The sequence below is a fragment of the Notolepis coatsorum genome (assembly GCF_963971535.1).
Source record: "Notolepis coatsorum genome assembly, chromosome: 5".
Taxonomy (NCBI): domain Eukaryota; kingdom Metazoa; phylum Chordata; class Actinopteri; order Aulopiformes; family Paralepididae; genus Notolepis; species Notolepis coatsorum.
Window position 1 is genome coordinate 137,311,464 of NC_140169.1, and position 16,891 is coordinate 137,328,354.

Below are 16,891 nucleotides of genomic sequence, written 5' to 3' on the forward strand. Positions count from 1 at the left end.
CAACATTATGGTAAACAATACGCATGCCATCCTCCCCAGAGTCAGACAAGAAGATATACTGTATACCAATGTCCTCTCTGTGCGTTCAGTAGAAAGCTATCCGGCTGCAAGCTAGCCTAGCTTAGCACAAATGAATGGAAGCGGATACAGAGCAGAATTTTAAGCATCCTCTTAACAGTACAGACCTAGGAACATCAGAGACAGGCCCAGTTACAGTCAGTACCTAGACAGGAAGACATACCTAGACCATCAGAGACAGACAGTTACAGTACAGTACCCTAGGAACCATCAGAGACAGGCCCAGTTACAGTACAGTACCTCAGAGAACCATCAGAGACAGCCCAGCTTACAGTACAGTACCTAGGAACAACAGAGACAGCCCGTTACAGTACAGTACCCTAGGAACCATCAGAGACAGCCTCAGTTACAGTACAGTACCCTAGGAACCATCAGAGACAGGCCCAGTTACAGTACAGTACCCTAGGAACCATCAGAGACAGGACCCAGTTACAGTACAGTACCCTAGGAACCATCAGAGACAGGCCCAGTTACAGTACAGTACCCTAGGAACCATCAGAGACAGGCCCAGTTACAGTACAGTACCCTACCATCCTGGAACCATCAGAGACAGGCCCAGTTACAGTACAGTACCCTAGGAACCATCAGAGACAGGCCCAGTTACAGTACAGTACCCTAGGAACCATCAGAGACAGGCCCAGTTACAGTACAGTAACCCTAGGAACCATCAGAGACAGGCCCAGTTACAGTACAGTACCCTAGGAACCATCAGAGACACGCCCAGTTACAGTACAGTACCCTAGGAACCATCAGAGACACGCCCAGTTACAGTACAGTACCCTAGGAACCATCAGAGACAGGCCCAGTTACAGTACAGTACCCTAGGAACCATCAGAGACAGGCCCAGTTACAGTACAGTACCCTAGGAACCATCAGAGACAGGCCCAGTTACAGTACAGTACCTTAGGAACCATCAGAGACAGGCCCAGTTACAGTACAGTAACCCTAGGAACCATCAGAGACAGGCCCAGTTACAGTACAGTACCCTAGGAACCATCAGAGACAGGCCCAGTTACAGTACAGTACCCTAGGAACCATCAGAGACAGGACCCAGTTACAGTACAGTACCCTAGGAACCATCAGAGACAGGCCCAGTTACAGTACAGTACCCTAGGAACCATCAGAGACAGGCCCAGTTACAGTACAGTAACCCTAGGAACCATCAGAGACAGGCCCAGTTACAGTACAGTACCCTAGGAACCATCAGAGACAGGCCCAGTTACAGTACAGTACCCTAGGAACCATCAGAGACAGGCCCAGTTACAGTACAGTACCCTAGGAACGCATCAGAGACAGGCCCAGTTACAGTACAGTACCCTAGGAACCATCAGAGACACGCCCAGTTACAGTACAGTACCCTAGGAACCATCAGAGACAGGACCCAGTTACAGTACAGTAACCCTAGGAACCATCAGAGACAGGCCCAGTTACAGTACAGTACCCTAGGAACCATCAGAGACAGGCCCAGTTACAGTACAGTACCCTAGGAACCATCAGAGACAGGACCCAGTTACTTGCGACCCCCACTTTGGGAACCACCTAGACAGGGTTCGCACAAGGTTCTTGAAGTGCTTAAAGTGCTTGATTTTTCCAGTCAAGAATTCCAGCCAAGGCCTGGAATTCCTTGAAAACAGCCTATTGTTTAACAAGGTGCTTAAAAAGTCCTTGAAATTCAAATCTACCTTTCGCATTGAATGTTTTGTTCATCCGTGATCAAAATTGTTCTGAATCAAGAAATCGTTTTTTTTTCTTCTGTTTTAATCAAATCTGACGAGTCGCTGTCTCGCACGCTTCAACTGCTTTTCCTCATTTCTTCGCGTGTGATGCTCTAGCTTGCTCCAGAAGATTCTTTGAAAAACAGCATTTAAAAGGGAATTGCATCCTTTGAGTGACATCTTGAAAATAGTGCTTGGAAAAGTACTTGAATTTCGGAACGCATCGGAGACAGGACCCATGACATCATGGGACCCTACCCAACGTTTAATAAACCACAGTTTCCACACCACAGTTGCATCCTAAGAGGCATCGCTGTTTAGTGCCATACTTTGTGGGTAAACTGAAGGGACCGCTCACTTTGTGACAAATCAGAGAGGCTTCTCCGTGTGGACCATAGACGACTACACTTCCGCGTTACATTGAAATCGGGGAGGAGATAGCGGGGGGAGCAAATGAATGAATGTGGATAAGAGCCTTGATGTAAGTGATTGTGGTGAGAATGTGAGTGAGAATGTGAGCGGCAATCGGAGCATCAACTACTAACAACAGAACAACAAGCAGCCATGCCTAAAAGTTGCTGTGTTGTGAATTGTTCGGTCAATAAAAAAGACAATCCGGAGATTCGCTTTTCTGTAATCCCTCACATTCTCACCACAAGACGCCCTCTAATGGAACATTCCAGGGCGGGTGTGCGTGGCGTCACAATCCGTGGGCAATCTGCGCATGTGCATGGGGAATAGGTGCTTAAAAATGGGCTTTTTCTCTGCCGATTTAGTTCTGATCGATTAGGAATGGGTCGCGCCGTGTTCAGGAGATTCAGGCGCATACAAGTCTATTCGATCATGTCTCTAGCACCCCCACAGCCGTATCTGCAATCACTTACATCAAGGCTCTCATCCACATTCATTCATTTGCTCCCCCGCTATCTCCTCCCCGATTTCAGAATCCCGGAAGTGTTGTGGTGGTCTATCCCTTTACCTCTCTGTGTCATGTGCCGTGCATCGCAGAGCAAGTGCGTAAACAAGTATGTCCTTCTGACATGAGGTTGTGCAGTCTGGTTAACCGTAGAGATACGTGCTCAGCTCACCTCTCAGCCACTTCCCTTGTGCCGGGAACAATAGATGACTGTGGTGAAAAACAAACTTCTCTTCCGTGCATCCCATCTCTCGCTTTCACTTGACACGTTCTGTACAATATGGTACATCCTCCCTGGGTTAGTCTGACGACGCAAAGTGCTTTTTTCCAGCAAGAACAGGGTGTTCTGTGCAGCTCACAGCTTGCTTGGTTTGTGTGTATGTTGGAGATTCTCCTATGTGGTTAGATGGTTTCAGGACTGGTTGAACCGATCCACAGGTGGGTGTGAGACTCACAGACCTCCTACACACTCCTACACTACAGAGAGAGAGAGAGAGAGAGAGAGAGAGAGAGAGAGAGAGAGAGAGAGAGGAGAGAGAGGAGAGAGAGAGAGAGAGAGAGAGAGAGAGAGAGAGAGAGAGAGAGAGAGAGAGAGAGAGAGAGAGAGAGAGAGAGAGAGAGAGAGAGAGAGAGAGAGAGAGAGAGAGAGAGAGAGAGAGAGAGAGAGAGAGAGAGAGAGAGAGAGAGAGAGAGAGAGAGAGAGAATGAAGGCATAGGCGGCGCGTATATAAGGCCAGGGGAGGCTATGCTGACCCAGTCTGCGCATTATTATAGGCAGCCTAGGCTACGATATTGTGTGGGCTGCTGCAGCCCGGTGGTGACAATACGCAAGGGTCGGCCAACCAAGGTGTCAATGGCAGTAGGTGTGGTGGCCGTTTAACATTCCAGACTGCAGGCAGTAACCAATCACGCCGCAACCGATGCCAGTCTGGTCTTCAAAATGCTCCATGGTCTAGCCCCACCCCCACTTTCCGATTGTTCACCTCCAGGTTCGCGTGTAGTCTTTTACCAACAAACTTGCAGTTCCGCGTTCGGGTTCAGAACTGTTGTACCGGGTGGCGTCTATTCGCATCCTAACACTAATTTCCATTAAGGACAAGTACATTTAGCAAATCAGCCCTCTCCGTGAGAGCTGCCAAGACCTGGAACTCCATTCCAAGTTACATGCCGCCTGGGCATAACACTGGATCACCTGAGGCCAAGGGCTTGCTCTACGAGGGCATGATGAGACTGAGTCAGAGTTAATCAAACCGTGGAAACTTTTTAGAGCTACTATGTACATTGTTTTCAAAGCATGATGAGATCCAAATTATGGAAAACGTTTCCTTCATTGCCGTCGGCACCGCAACTTGTGAACGGCCTTTCCCAATGAGGCGCATTCGAAACTTATGCTGCATTAAGGTAAGACAATGGTTAATCATATTGGATGCCTTCATTTGAACAATTAATTTGCACTATATGAAATGAGTGGGACTCGCTGTAGTAGCCTAGATGTGGGTGTCACATCAGAACCTGGACAGCACCGTTTGCGTGCAAGCAAAAAAGAAAAAGGGAAAATGTTGCGCGCTACGCGCGAGTCTCATCCGATCTATAGCCTACCCTAATGTCCAGCTCACCCGCCGCCTATGAATGCAGGGGTTCTGACAGCTGGAGGAACCCCCGCAAACTGAGTGAACGGAGGATGAGAGAGATCAATGTCCTGTTTTCATCAGTTCATGACAGCCTGTCCTGCTTGTCATTACAGAGAAATGAAGGAGGAAGAGAGGCAGGGAGTGTGAGGCAAAACTCCCCACCACACCAAGGGCCATTTCCAGTCAGAACCAGAAATGAAATACAGTGCGACACAGGCGTTAGTTGACAGTACGACCGCAATATCTGTGATTTATGGCTGAGCAACAACATCTGCATCTATATCAGGAACAGTCTTGGTTTCTGAGTCACTCCAGTGTGGCGGCTGGGTCACATTCTTCTATAAACCTGTATATGATCAAACTGATCTTATTAGGCAAAGCAACCCACAGATATCGCTGACATGTATATATACACATTAGGGCCTTATGATATGGACAAAGTATCATATTGCGTTTATCATAGCGGATATTGCGATTGCGATAATATGACTTGCAATATCACTTTTCTTTTTTATTATCTTTTTCCCTCTCCTTCTTTTTCCGATTTTTCTCCCATCCCACTGTTAGTCGTTATGCCAATTCCCAACCCCCGTCCTGGTTGTTGCGCACTTTCCCCTACTGTTGGTCCGAGAGGCCGGAGACTGTCACATGCTTTCCTCCGACGCATGTGCAGCCAGCCGGCAGCCAGCCTGGCCGCGCAGATTCTCACTGGGAGAGTGTAACGTGTGGGAGGCCGCACTACGTCCAGACCAGATCCTATCTTCGCTGTAGGGGTCGCTGTCCACAACGCCCAGGTCCCACCCACGGCTCCCCTCCCCCTAACTCAGCCAAATGAGTTAGTATAGCGATCAGCCCAAGCCAAGGCAATGCTGAATCTCCGGGAGTCGAGACCGCAGCCTCTTGCATTGGTGACGAGCACAATCTCTGCTACGCCACCTGACCGCCCTGCAATATCACTTTTTAACCCATACAGTCTAGAGAACTGAACATTCTAACGATGGCAAAAGGAATGATAATGCTATTACACTGTCTACCTCTCCTCTCCTCTTATTGTAAAATCAATAATAATTGTAGATTGGATTAGATAAGATTCAAACCCAGAGTGCAAATGTAACTGTAAAGTGCAATAGTAATATACAATGTACAGGTGATTAAACTGGATATAAAATATATAGATTAGTACTACTGAGTGCAGTGCTAATCAGATGTATGTACAGAGTTGTAATATTAATATGTACAGTGATACAGGTATAAAGACAATATGGTAGTAGTCATACTGGCCAGCAGTGTAACTAGTAGGTAAAGAGTAGGTAAGGGATATGGAAATTATTCCTCTGCATATGACTCAGATTCAGATTCAGCTTTATTGTTGCATCTTTGGCATATTTCTCATACAAAAAAGAGCAAGATTCTTGGGTCTTGCCCCTCGACCTACAGCATGGCAACAAAAAGACACGATAGAACAATACAATACACAAAAACTAAATAAAAACCAGACTCATCCTAACCACTTACAGTAGGGCAGCCAGGGATGAACTGCAGCTGTGATGCCAGTAACTTGTACCATGTACGATTACCAGTACCAGTACAATGACAAGGATGAAGGCGGGAGCCTCCCTAGCATGCGCGTCTCTTGGTGTGGGATAGAAACACATGCGAACACGGGTTTGAACTAGGGATGTTCGATATTGGCATTTTTTACCGATATCCGATATACCGATATTGTCCAACTCTTAATTTCCGATACCGATATCAACCCATACTGATATATGCAGGGTCCCCCCCCCCCCGAAAACACAACATTATGCATACTTTTCACAATAAATAAAATAAGAATTTGTTCTTACTTGCTTGCCTGGGTAAATAAAGGTAAACAAAATAAAGATTTTTTTTTAAAACCGATACCGATCATTTCCGATATTACATTTTAATGCCAATATCGCCCGATAATATCGGACATCCCTAGTTTGAACCCAAAAGGACCTTCACAGCGGGAGTCACCAGTGCCTCTTAACCACACTGCCTCCGTGCTGCTCGTATAGGCCAAGGGTTTATTGAGTAATGCAGGTCTCAATCTCACTTCCTCTCATCTCTGATGATCTCTGTGTTCTAAAAAGGAATTTAAATATGCCGATATTGCATCATTTGTGCTGTAGCTATCGCGTTCTCTCTTATTGCGATATGAATATGAATTTGATATATAGTTCGGCCCTATTTCACATTGTCAAAAGGTTCAATCTAGCCATTGGTTGGTTAAAAAAAAAAAAAAAAAAAAAAAAAGGATGGACCCTTTACTGGAGTTACAGTTGAGCTTATCTGCACTGTATCTGAACAGAAAGACAGCTGACTACTGTGACTGACATAGTGACTGAGCTTGATATCTGTTGGAACAAGCCTGTGGCCTAAAGGGTAAACATAGATAATAGGAGATGTGTCATGCTCTGTGTTTTTAGAGAACAGGACAAAAATGCTTAGGAAGCAATGCTGAATCATGCTTATGGCCGGATGACCGAGATTAGGAATTGCTGACAAATGGCTGATAAACAATGCATGATGATTATGACTGTATGAATAACGCTGACTTGATAAATAATGGTTACAGCTGTGGAAATAATTTTGGCTGACAAAAAAGGCTGCTGACTAGCAATTGGCACAGTATTTAGGTCGCATTTCATCCCCTCATAACCACTTTGTCGTCATGTAAATGCAGGTACTGTAGGAGAAAACGCCTTTTGTGGGCATACATCTTTGTGCATACTGTATAAGATAAGATATTCCTTTATTTATCCCCTTGGGGGGAAATTCAGGCATCATAGCAGCATGGGGGAGGAGAGGTACAGGTTGTAGAAGACATGATACAGGTCATAGAATTATAGTACAAACAAAGTATTGTACTATATTATTATAGTATATACACGCCAAGACAACATTGTAGAATGAATGTTGAAATTAGGATTTCTTGTGTCAAGTTGAGATGTGTGCGTTGAATCTATGTAGAGGGGCACCGCCGGGCAGCCTTAACCCGGGAGTGTGAGGGCCAGTGCCGAGTGACCTTACAGTGTGGACACTCCCCCCTCGCCCGGTACTGTACATCACACGCAGCGCTGCGAGGCCCACCATCAAAGGAGCCGCATGTGCTCCAATGTCTCTGCTAGTGGGCTGAGTCCTGGGGTGTTTCAGAGGCGATGAACCGCAAATGGCTTCATCAGAGGACGTTCTGTCTAACTCCGTGTGCGCGTGTGTGTGTGTGTGTGTGTGTGTGGCGCCTATGTCCCAACCTGACTGTCAATTCAGCATATACTGTATGTACGGTAGCTAAATATTTACCTGCATTTACAATGTTTATGTCCTCTTTCCCTGTTCGTAATGTATACGAAGTCGGGACATACAGTAAATACATGATTTTGTGTGTGTGTGTCAGAGCTAAGGTCTGTGCAGGAGAGCGAGGAGCTGCTGGTGAACGTGGCAGCCACCATCAACAATCTGTCCTTCTACCACAGAGCCAACTCTGTGGTCAAACACAAACAACTCACCGTCGCCAAGTGTAAGAGAGAGACTTATATGCATCTGAGAGAGAGAGTGAGGATTTGTCAAATAATGTATGTTGCTTATTTTCTCTTCTGACTGACACTCTCTCTCTCTCTGCACCCCCCCCCCCCCTCTCTCGCTCTCTCTCTCTCTCAATCTTTCGCCGTCGACTAAAGACGCACTTCTTCAACCATTATCTGAACAAATATATATAATAATAATACAAATCTAACCCTAACTAACCTTATTGTCATGCACTTGTCCTAATAAACTAACCTAGTAGCACTCAACACTTTGATGAACATTGTTACAACTACAACTGATAGAGTTGTGCCCTTCCTGATGACTTGTCGTACAGAACTTGTAAGTCGCTTTGGATAAAAGCGTCAGCTAAATGACTAACAGTTAAATCTAAGTGTAATGTAAATGTCTCCCTCTCTCTCTCTCTCTCTCTCTCTCTCTGCCCCCTCTCTCTCTCTCTGCCCCCCCTCTCTCTCTCTCTCTCTCTCTACACCCCTCTCTCTATCTCTCTCTACACCCCCTCTCTCTCTCTCTCTCTCTCTCTCTCTCTCTCTCTATCTCTCTCTCTGCCCCCCCCCCCCCCTCCCCCTCTCTTCTTAGTAATGTTGAAGCTTCTCCTCAGCTCCAGTATGGATGCTGTGCTCGAGGCGACCCGTGTGTACGGAAACCTCTCACAGTCCAGGGACGTCCGGGTCTTCATTATACAAAACAAAGGTGTGTTTTGGACACACGCACGCACGCACGCACGCACGCACGCACGCACGCACGCACACACACACACACACACACACACACACACACACACACACACACACAGACATAGAGAGACACATACACACACATATACATACACACTGATATTACATGGTGCACAATAAAGGTTGTAGAGGTGAGGGAACTATATGGGCCCTGTATGTATCCTGATACCTTCTTCCTCTATACTGTATGAATACATTGACACCCGTATAACAATAGTTTCAGTGTTGGGCTTGTTAAAGGGGAACTGGCTACTTTCAATATGTTGGTGGAAGAAAGGGGAAGAATTTATTTGGAAATATTTGTTATTTCCATGGTCTAGTAAAGTTCAATCAATATTTGTGAACGTGGGCTACTCTCTCCTAAAGCCCGATACCAGAGAATCAATACTCCAAAACGTGTGATGTCATCAGGTATAAAGTCTGGAGTTTGGTTCTATTGTAGTTTTCTCAGTCTATGGAGCAACTCCAGACTTTATACTTGATGACATCACAAGTTTGAATTTTAGCATTCTAGTATTTGGATTTGGAAGAGAGTTGTTCATGTTCGCTAATATCTTTTGGACTGTCTTAGACCAGAGGAATAACATTTATGAATTCTGAAAATGGAGGTACTTCCCCTTTAACTCTTTGAGCGCCACGCCCTTTTCCCATCTTTACTCAATGGCGCCAGCGTTATTGACAATTTTAGCGATGTTTTGCGGACCCATCGTGTGTTCTGTATTATAGCTATGGAGACAATAGTATGGCTCATTTGACAGGCATTGTTCATAGTCCAACACTGTCTAACCAGTTCATTTCTACATACTGTAGTTTGTGCGCTATTACACACTAAATATCGGCCCTTTCCAAAATAATCCAGTCTTTTTTCTTAGATCGCGAGATATGGCGTGTTATATGCAATATGCCCAAATCGTTCTGGTTGATCGCCTGAAACCCCAAATACTTCCAAATCAAAGGTATATACCATATACATATGTGTCTTCACAAAATCATCAAGGGGGGGGGGGGGGGGGGGGGGGGTAGTCTTACCCCGAAAATGCGATTGTTACAAAAGCATGATTTAGGTCCGGTAAAATACGACACTGTGATCGGTACAGAAACATGTTTCAGGTTCGGTAAAATAGACATAGAATGTACCTTACCTTAGCCAGAATGTACTCCAAAAAGAATAATCCCAGTTATCCCATCGGCGATCGCAATTACTCGTTTATATGTGTATACTTATAGGTTTTGAGGCGAGAACATCTCCGAGCGATTGCTCTGCAAGAACTCCTCCCCCTCAGAGCGAGTCAGGACAGAGAGGGGTCAGGACAGACACTGTCTAAACTAAACTATCAGAGTTCAAAAGTTAGGCGATACTGCCACCTAGTGAGATTCGATCGTCATTGCAATTCCAACATAGGCAGATCTAGGGAGCTCCGGCTGAGTGTATAGAATGGGGATCAAAGGAAAAAGATCAAAAGATCAAACCCCGAGAATTCTCGGGTATAGCGCTCAACGCATGGCGGCGAAACCCGACTTTTCTCGGGTATGGCGCAGAAAGAGTTAATTTCAAATCATAGTTTCAAAGCATAAACACTAATAAATCACAATAGTTAAAGGAAAACTCCAACATTTGTGGAAATACACTTGTGCCTTCTCCCCTATCTATCCAGTCAGATCAGACATTTTATATAACAGTTTTGGTTTGGTTGTAAAGTTGTATTTCTTAACTTTTGATGAAGCTAGGCTAGCTGCTTCCTGCCACATCCAGTCCTTTGTCCTAAGATAGGCTAGCCACTCCCTACTGCCTCCAGTCCTTGTGCTAAGCTAGGCTAGCATGCGCCTGGACCTCTGTCTCTGGGGATACTGAACACACACAGAGATGAAACCGATAATGATCTTCTCGTCTGACAAAACGTTGGGAGTTTTCCTTTAAGATCTCCCAGAGAATTAAGAATCGGGACAAGTTTTCCAGCAAAAATAGGTCAGAGATATTTCCAACCTCTAGCCACACAGTGAGGCTTTCATAAGTAATAAGTCTGTGATGTCAAAGTAAAGGTTGGTGATTGATTACACCACAGGAATACAGTCATGGGGGGAGAAGAGTGTGGGAACCCTGCTTGTAGGAGAAAACATGAGGAGATCCGTGGAGAACAACCTGATCTCGGTATTCGTTTATTCAACATTTTCAAAGCCAGATATTTTAGTGTCTGCATAGCAGAGGTATAACTCAGTAAGACAGTTGGCTGTCAGTGACCAAGCCACAAGTTCGCCATCTGTTTTGCACATAATTGTCCTCTGTCACTGTTAACACTTTTGAGTGCCAGCCACGAGAAATCTCGTTAGTTCATGCCATGCGTTGAGTGCCAAGAACGAGAAATCTTTATTATCGATTTCCATACATTTTTCATCAATCTAGCTTCACGTTACCATTGGGGATCTATCTGAGCTCGAACAGGGAAAATACCGCCCCCTATCGTCTCTCCGGATAGTATTGCAACCATTGGATTGGACTGAATGAAATGGATGGGAAAAAAAGAGTCCGGAATCCACATTTTACTTGTCAGGCATGTAACCGGAGACGATCCCATTCATTGCCGATCCGCAGAACAGCGTGGAATATGTGTTTCCAGTACCCAGCGTTGGATCAATAAACGTGATCGATATTTGGAATGGCAATCAGGAATTGGAATAATCTTTTTGGAGAACATCTGATCTGAGGTAAGGAATCTATTTTACCAGTCTTGGGATAATCAGAGTTTTTTTCACCTATATCTCAGCATGTCCCATATGTGTGTATGTGTGTGTGAGTGTGTGTGTGCTGATCAGGAAATAAGATAATCGATTTTTCAGCCCGCTTCTCTAGCGTGCATAAGTACACATATACTATCGATAATCTAGCGTTTATTTGAAAACGATTCATAAATAGGCCGAAAAATGACAACGTGTTTTGTGTATTCCACTAAAGCGCGATTTCTGCAGAATCACCTTTTTTTCTGGAAGTTTCAAAAAACGAGCGTTTTTCAAAATGGTATAAAACGGAAATGTACCGATTAAAAAAAAACAATCAGTTTCGACAATGTTGACTGCAAACAAGTCATTGATAAGCGACGGGCGTATTAGACACATAATTTAAGAATAGTTTATGCGTTCGCAAATGTGCTTGCCCTCCCATTGACTACAGCGCCGGCACTCAAGCGCTAAATCGTGCGCCCCCTGCTGGCACTCAAAGTGTTAATACAGAAAACATATGATTGATTGATTGACTGATTGATTGAAAACTTTATTAACAGATTTCAGAATGGGTACAATACAGTACGGCTCAATACAAAACAACTGCTAAGAGGATGCAGACCAGAAAAAGACTTTCGTCTTGTTTACATCGGGGTCCCCCATTTTCAATTCATCAGGACATTGCAGGATATTGCTGCAAGGTGATAGCGCGGGGGGGGGGGGGGGGGGGGGGGGCGCTGACAACAACTGTTGAAATAATGTTGCCAAATTACAATGGAATGTTCATTGTTTCAGTTGCAGTGATTGTAGAATCAATTGATAAACGTTGTATCTAATCCTTGTCTTTTAATCTGTTTACCAGCTGTTGTAGTAGTAGGTAATCCCTATTCATGCTGACTAGCTACACCCCCTCCCCCAGTCGTTCTGTTTACATAGCAACATCAGTCATAGTGAAATATGACTCCTTAAAAGCCAGACATCTCATGTATAAACCCACCCTTACCTTAACCCTAACCTTAACCTCCTGTATAAACCCACCCTTACTTCAACCCTAACCTTAACCTCATGTATACCACCCTTACCTCAACCCTAACCATAACCTCATGTATAATAATAATAATAATAATAATAATAATAATAATAATAATAATAATAATAATAATAATAATAATAATAATAATAATAATAATAATAATACACTTTATTTGTATAGCACCTTTCATACAGAAACTGCAGCTCAAAGTGCTTCACAACAGAAAGAAGACGGGCATAAAATGAGCACAAAGTGCAGACATATAAAATCACAGTTTTTCACATTAGGATCTAACATCCCAACAGGCCACCTTGTTTATGGTTTGATTCAGTTTTAAATAGACAACTATAAAAAGAGTAAGATAAAATAGACAGAGTATAATAGTGCAATAGTGCAGTGCAATAAAATAGTAGAATAGAATAGACATAAAATGAGCACATAAAGTACAGACATATAAAATAATTTTTTTTACAGTGCAATAAAATAGTTCTGGATTACTGTTCAACAGTTCAAAGTCGTCTTTACCTTCTCTGTTTGGTATCCACAGTTTAAAACTTAACAGTCTTCCCTCCTGTTTGATACCCACCTTGACCCTTCAAACCTCCCACTCAGGGCAAACCTCCCTCTCAAGGCGCAGTTCCCTCTCTCAGGGTGCAGTTCTAGGCCTGGGTCCTACACAGTTTTAAAGGTGTCTTATAAATGGCCTTTTCCAGTGTTTAGCATTGTTTTATAGCAATGGGGGTTAGTATCAATGGGTCTATGTCTCTAATTACCATTTTGGCGGATTGCTCTAATTCACTTGAGACAATCTCCTCCCCCAGTGAATTAGGTCATTCTGATTTGACTGTTTTGCTGACGTGAATAAGGCACTGAGCTGCATAACTAACGCCCCCTCTATGGTTGTAGCGCAACCATTCGCTCAACAGCAGAGCGAGTGGAAATACCCGACACTTCCTCAAGCGGGTTTTGACAGAGAGAGGCAGAGAACGAGCGAGCGAGAGAGAGGGAGAGAGAGAGATAGAGAGAGAGATAGAGAGGGAGAGGGAGAGAGCGAGAGCGCGCCTCAACCAGCGCGCGGGGAAACACACACGCATTTACACACACACAACCTCGACCGGTGCGCGGGGAAGCACTAAGCACTAGTGTTGTCACGATACTGGAATTTCGACTTCGATACGATACCTTGAAAAGTATCGATATTTCGATACCATTTCGATACCAAAAAAATAAAAATAATAATAATATATATATATTTTTAAACAAATTTTGCTTTTGTTGCTGGTTGATTCTCCTCAGCTTCTCTCTGGTACTATAAGATAAGATAAATATAACACCTTTAAAACCCTTTGTTTATCTTTAGATCAGACATTTAAAAATAACTAAATTATCTAATCTAAATCAAACCCCTCTTAAAAACCTGTTTAACCTAGCCATCTATAAAACATCATGCTAAAACTGTGAAACAAACTCTCCTAAAAGAAATACATAGCAAACGTGACTCAGTTATGCAATAGTGCTGCTGCCTTTTATTTGGTTAAAACAACAACTACAACCATTTTCATGAGAGAGAGAGAGAGAGAGAGAGAGAGAGAGAGAGAGAGAGAGAGAGAGATCTTTAGCTTTTCCCGAAAAACGAAGTAACGTTATGTCGAGTTCATACGTGTACTAGTGTAGTTAGTATGAACTCGACTTAACGTTACTCCGTTTCCATGAAGTAATTATAAAGGTGGCCAGCTAGCTAGCATAAGCTAACGTTAGCTAATAGCTGTATTGTTGGCACTTCTCTGTAACAACGCTTGCAAATGGGCACCTTTAGCTTTTCCCGAAACGGGGTAACGTTATGTCGCGTTCATACGTGTACTAGTGTAGTTAGTATGAACTCGACTTAACGTTACTCCGTTTCCATGAAGTAATTATAAAGGTGGCCAGCTAGCTAGCATAAGCTAACGTTAGCTAATAGCTGTATCGTTGGCACTGCTCTGTAACAACGCTTTAGCTTTTCCTTCGTCGTTTACTTCAAACCCGAAGTACTTCCAAACAGCACTTCTGCTGTTTTCTTTATCCACAAGCATAAGTTGCGGAGGCTCTGCACTAGCCATCTTCGGAGCTCAAATCTGTTTACAAACTGAAGACTGGTCTGCGAGGGGGAGGGCTGCAGCGGAGGAGGAGGAGGGGCAAGCGTGTGTCTGTCTGTCAACAACTTGCGGTAGAACACTGCGAGCAAGCCAGCTGGTATTGATACTGCAGAAAGTATCGATATTTCGAGAAATGAGTATCGAAACCGTTTTAAATATTCAGTATCGATATGTATCGATATTTCGATATTTTTGACAACACTACTAAGCACACACGCATTTACACACACACAACCTCGACCGGCGCGCGGGGAAGCACTAAGCACACACGCATTTACACACACACAACCTCGACCGGCGCGCGGGGAAGCACTAAGCACACACGCATTTACACACATTTTCTCTCCCTGGGAGCACTGAGAATGTCTTCTCCCAGTCGCAGACTGTGGGTGACTCTCACTCAAAGCGCTTATGGGCGGAGCCCAGGCAAAACAGCTTGAAATCTTGAAGTCGAATTTTTTTGCTTTTGAGTACTTGATTAAAAATATAAAACAATGCTTTTTTTTTCTTTTTTTACTTTACAGATGTGTTCCATAGACTCACAGGAATTGTGTAAAATTGCCCAAATAGTGAAAGGAATAGCAATGCATGTCCCCTTTAAAGCCTGACAGTCTTTCTTGTTTGATACCCACACAGTTAGTAATACCTGACAGTTTTGAACCTGTAATAGACAGAGTAAAATAATACAGTACAATAAAATAGTAGAATAGAATAGATAGTAAAATTATGCAACAGTGCATAATATTGTCGCCCTATAGCCGGATTCTGTCAACAGGGTGTTCCAAAGTCTGGGTGCAGCTCGTGAAAAAGCCCAGTCACCAAAACTTTTAAGTTTGGATGACGGGACAGTGAGGGAAGCAGTGGAAGAGGACCGGAGGGAACGGGTGGGGCGGTAGGGGAGAAGGAGGTCAGTCAGGTAGGGGGGGGCCAGGCTATGGAGGGCTTTGAAGGTGAGCAGTAGTGTTTTGAAGTTGATGCGTTCCTTGATCGGGAGCCAGTGGAGGGAGTGGAGGACAGGAGTGATGTGTTCACAGGACCGGGTGTTAGTGAGGAGGCGGGCGGCTGAGTTCTGGACCATCTGCAGTTTATGGAGGGAGCGGGAGGTGATGCCAGTGAGGAGGGAGTTGCAATAGTCCAGGCGGGAGGAGATGAATGCGTGTATGAGGGATTCAGCAGCAGGGGGGGGGAGGCAGTGACGGATTTTGGCAATGTTGCGGAGGTGAAAGTATGATGTTTTTACAATGGAGCGGACATGGGGGTCAAATGAGAGGGTGGGGTCGAGGATGACACTGAGGTTGCGGACTAGGGGGGAGGGGGTGATGGTGGACTCATTGATGGTAAGTGTGATGGGTCCGGATGTAGCTACAATGATACAGATGATGTGATCTGATTAAATTTGATTTGATTTTATATGTTTATTTGCGAAGTTAATGAGCAAAACTCCAATGCATTACAACAATGTATTACTAAAAAAGCTTGTAAACAAGCCAGATTATTGCCAACGCTAGTTTCCATCGGTTGCCCCTTAAAGGGGAACTATTTTACTATTTCTTTCACTATTTGGGCACTTTTACACAATTCCTGTGAGTCTATGGAACACCTCTGTAATATTTTTTATTTTTGTATTCATTGTTTTGTATTTCTAATCAAGTCCTCAAAAACAGCATTTTTCTACCTCAAGATCTCGAGCCGTTTTGAGCCTGGGCTCCAACCACTGTGTGCAGCTCATCATGTACCTCGCCATTATCATGCAGCGGTGTCTCTCTGACATCACAAATCATCACATTTTCAGATGACTCAGTTCAGTGAGGGTGAATATTGTGAGAGGAGAATTGGAAGAATGCGCCAATATGAGAATTAGAGACATAGATCATATTAATATAAGTTCACATAGCTAGGAAACAATGCTAAACACTCAAAAAGGCCATTTATAAGATAGTTACCCTTTAAAATAATCCTGGAATCTGAAAACATCTAAACAAACATTTTATTATAACAATGACAGTAGTATTATTAATACATGTGTACAAATCAACAAATCACAATAACACTTTAATACATAATATAAAATACATAATAATGATTAATTAATTAATTATTTCACTGCCATCTTTAAAACATACTGCTCAACTATTGGTGTGTGCCGGTTTGGTTTGTCAGCCATTCCTTTAGTTGTGTCTTAAAGATGCTGAGCATGGGGCATTCTCTGCAGTTTCATGTGCAGACTGTTCCAACACTGGCCACCCTTTATTGATGGGACAGTCAGATCTAGTGAGAAGATAATAGCCCACATGAAACAAGACCAGGCTTAAGATAAGATAAGATGATCCTTTATTAGGCCCAGTAGGCCTACAAGCTGGA

The 16,891-nt window shown here is 43.9% G+C and overlaps 1 protein-coding gene across 1 annotated transcript in view; it reads left to right on the forward strand.

Moving 5' to 3' along the window:
- The window catches only part of armc2 (armadillo repeat containing 2), a gene marked incomplete at its 5' end in the record, with an annotated part of 66,912 nt that overhangs the window by 44,576 nt on the left and 5,445 nt on the right, over nucleotides 1–16,891 (forward strand). The window contains 2 exons of the mRNA XM_084314283.1: nucleotides 7,764–7,884; nucleotides 8,490–8,603. Coding sequence (XP_084170409.1) covers nucleotides 7,764–7,884; nucleotides 8,490–8,603 — 235 coding nt within the window. The remainder of the gene's footprint in view (nucleotides 1–7,763; nucleotides 7,885–8,489; nucleotides 8,604–16,891) is intronic.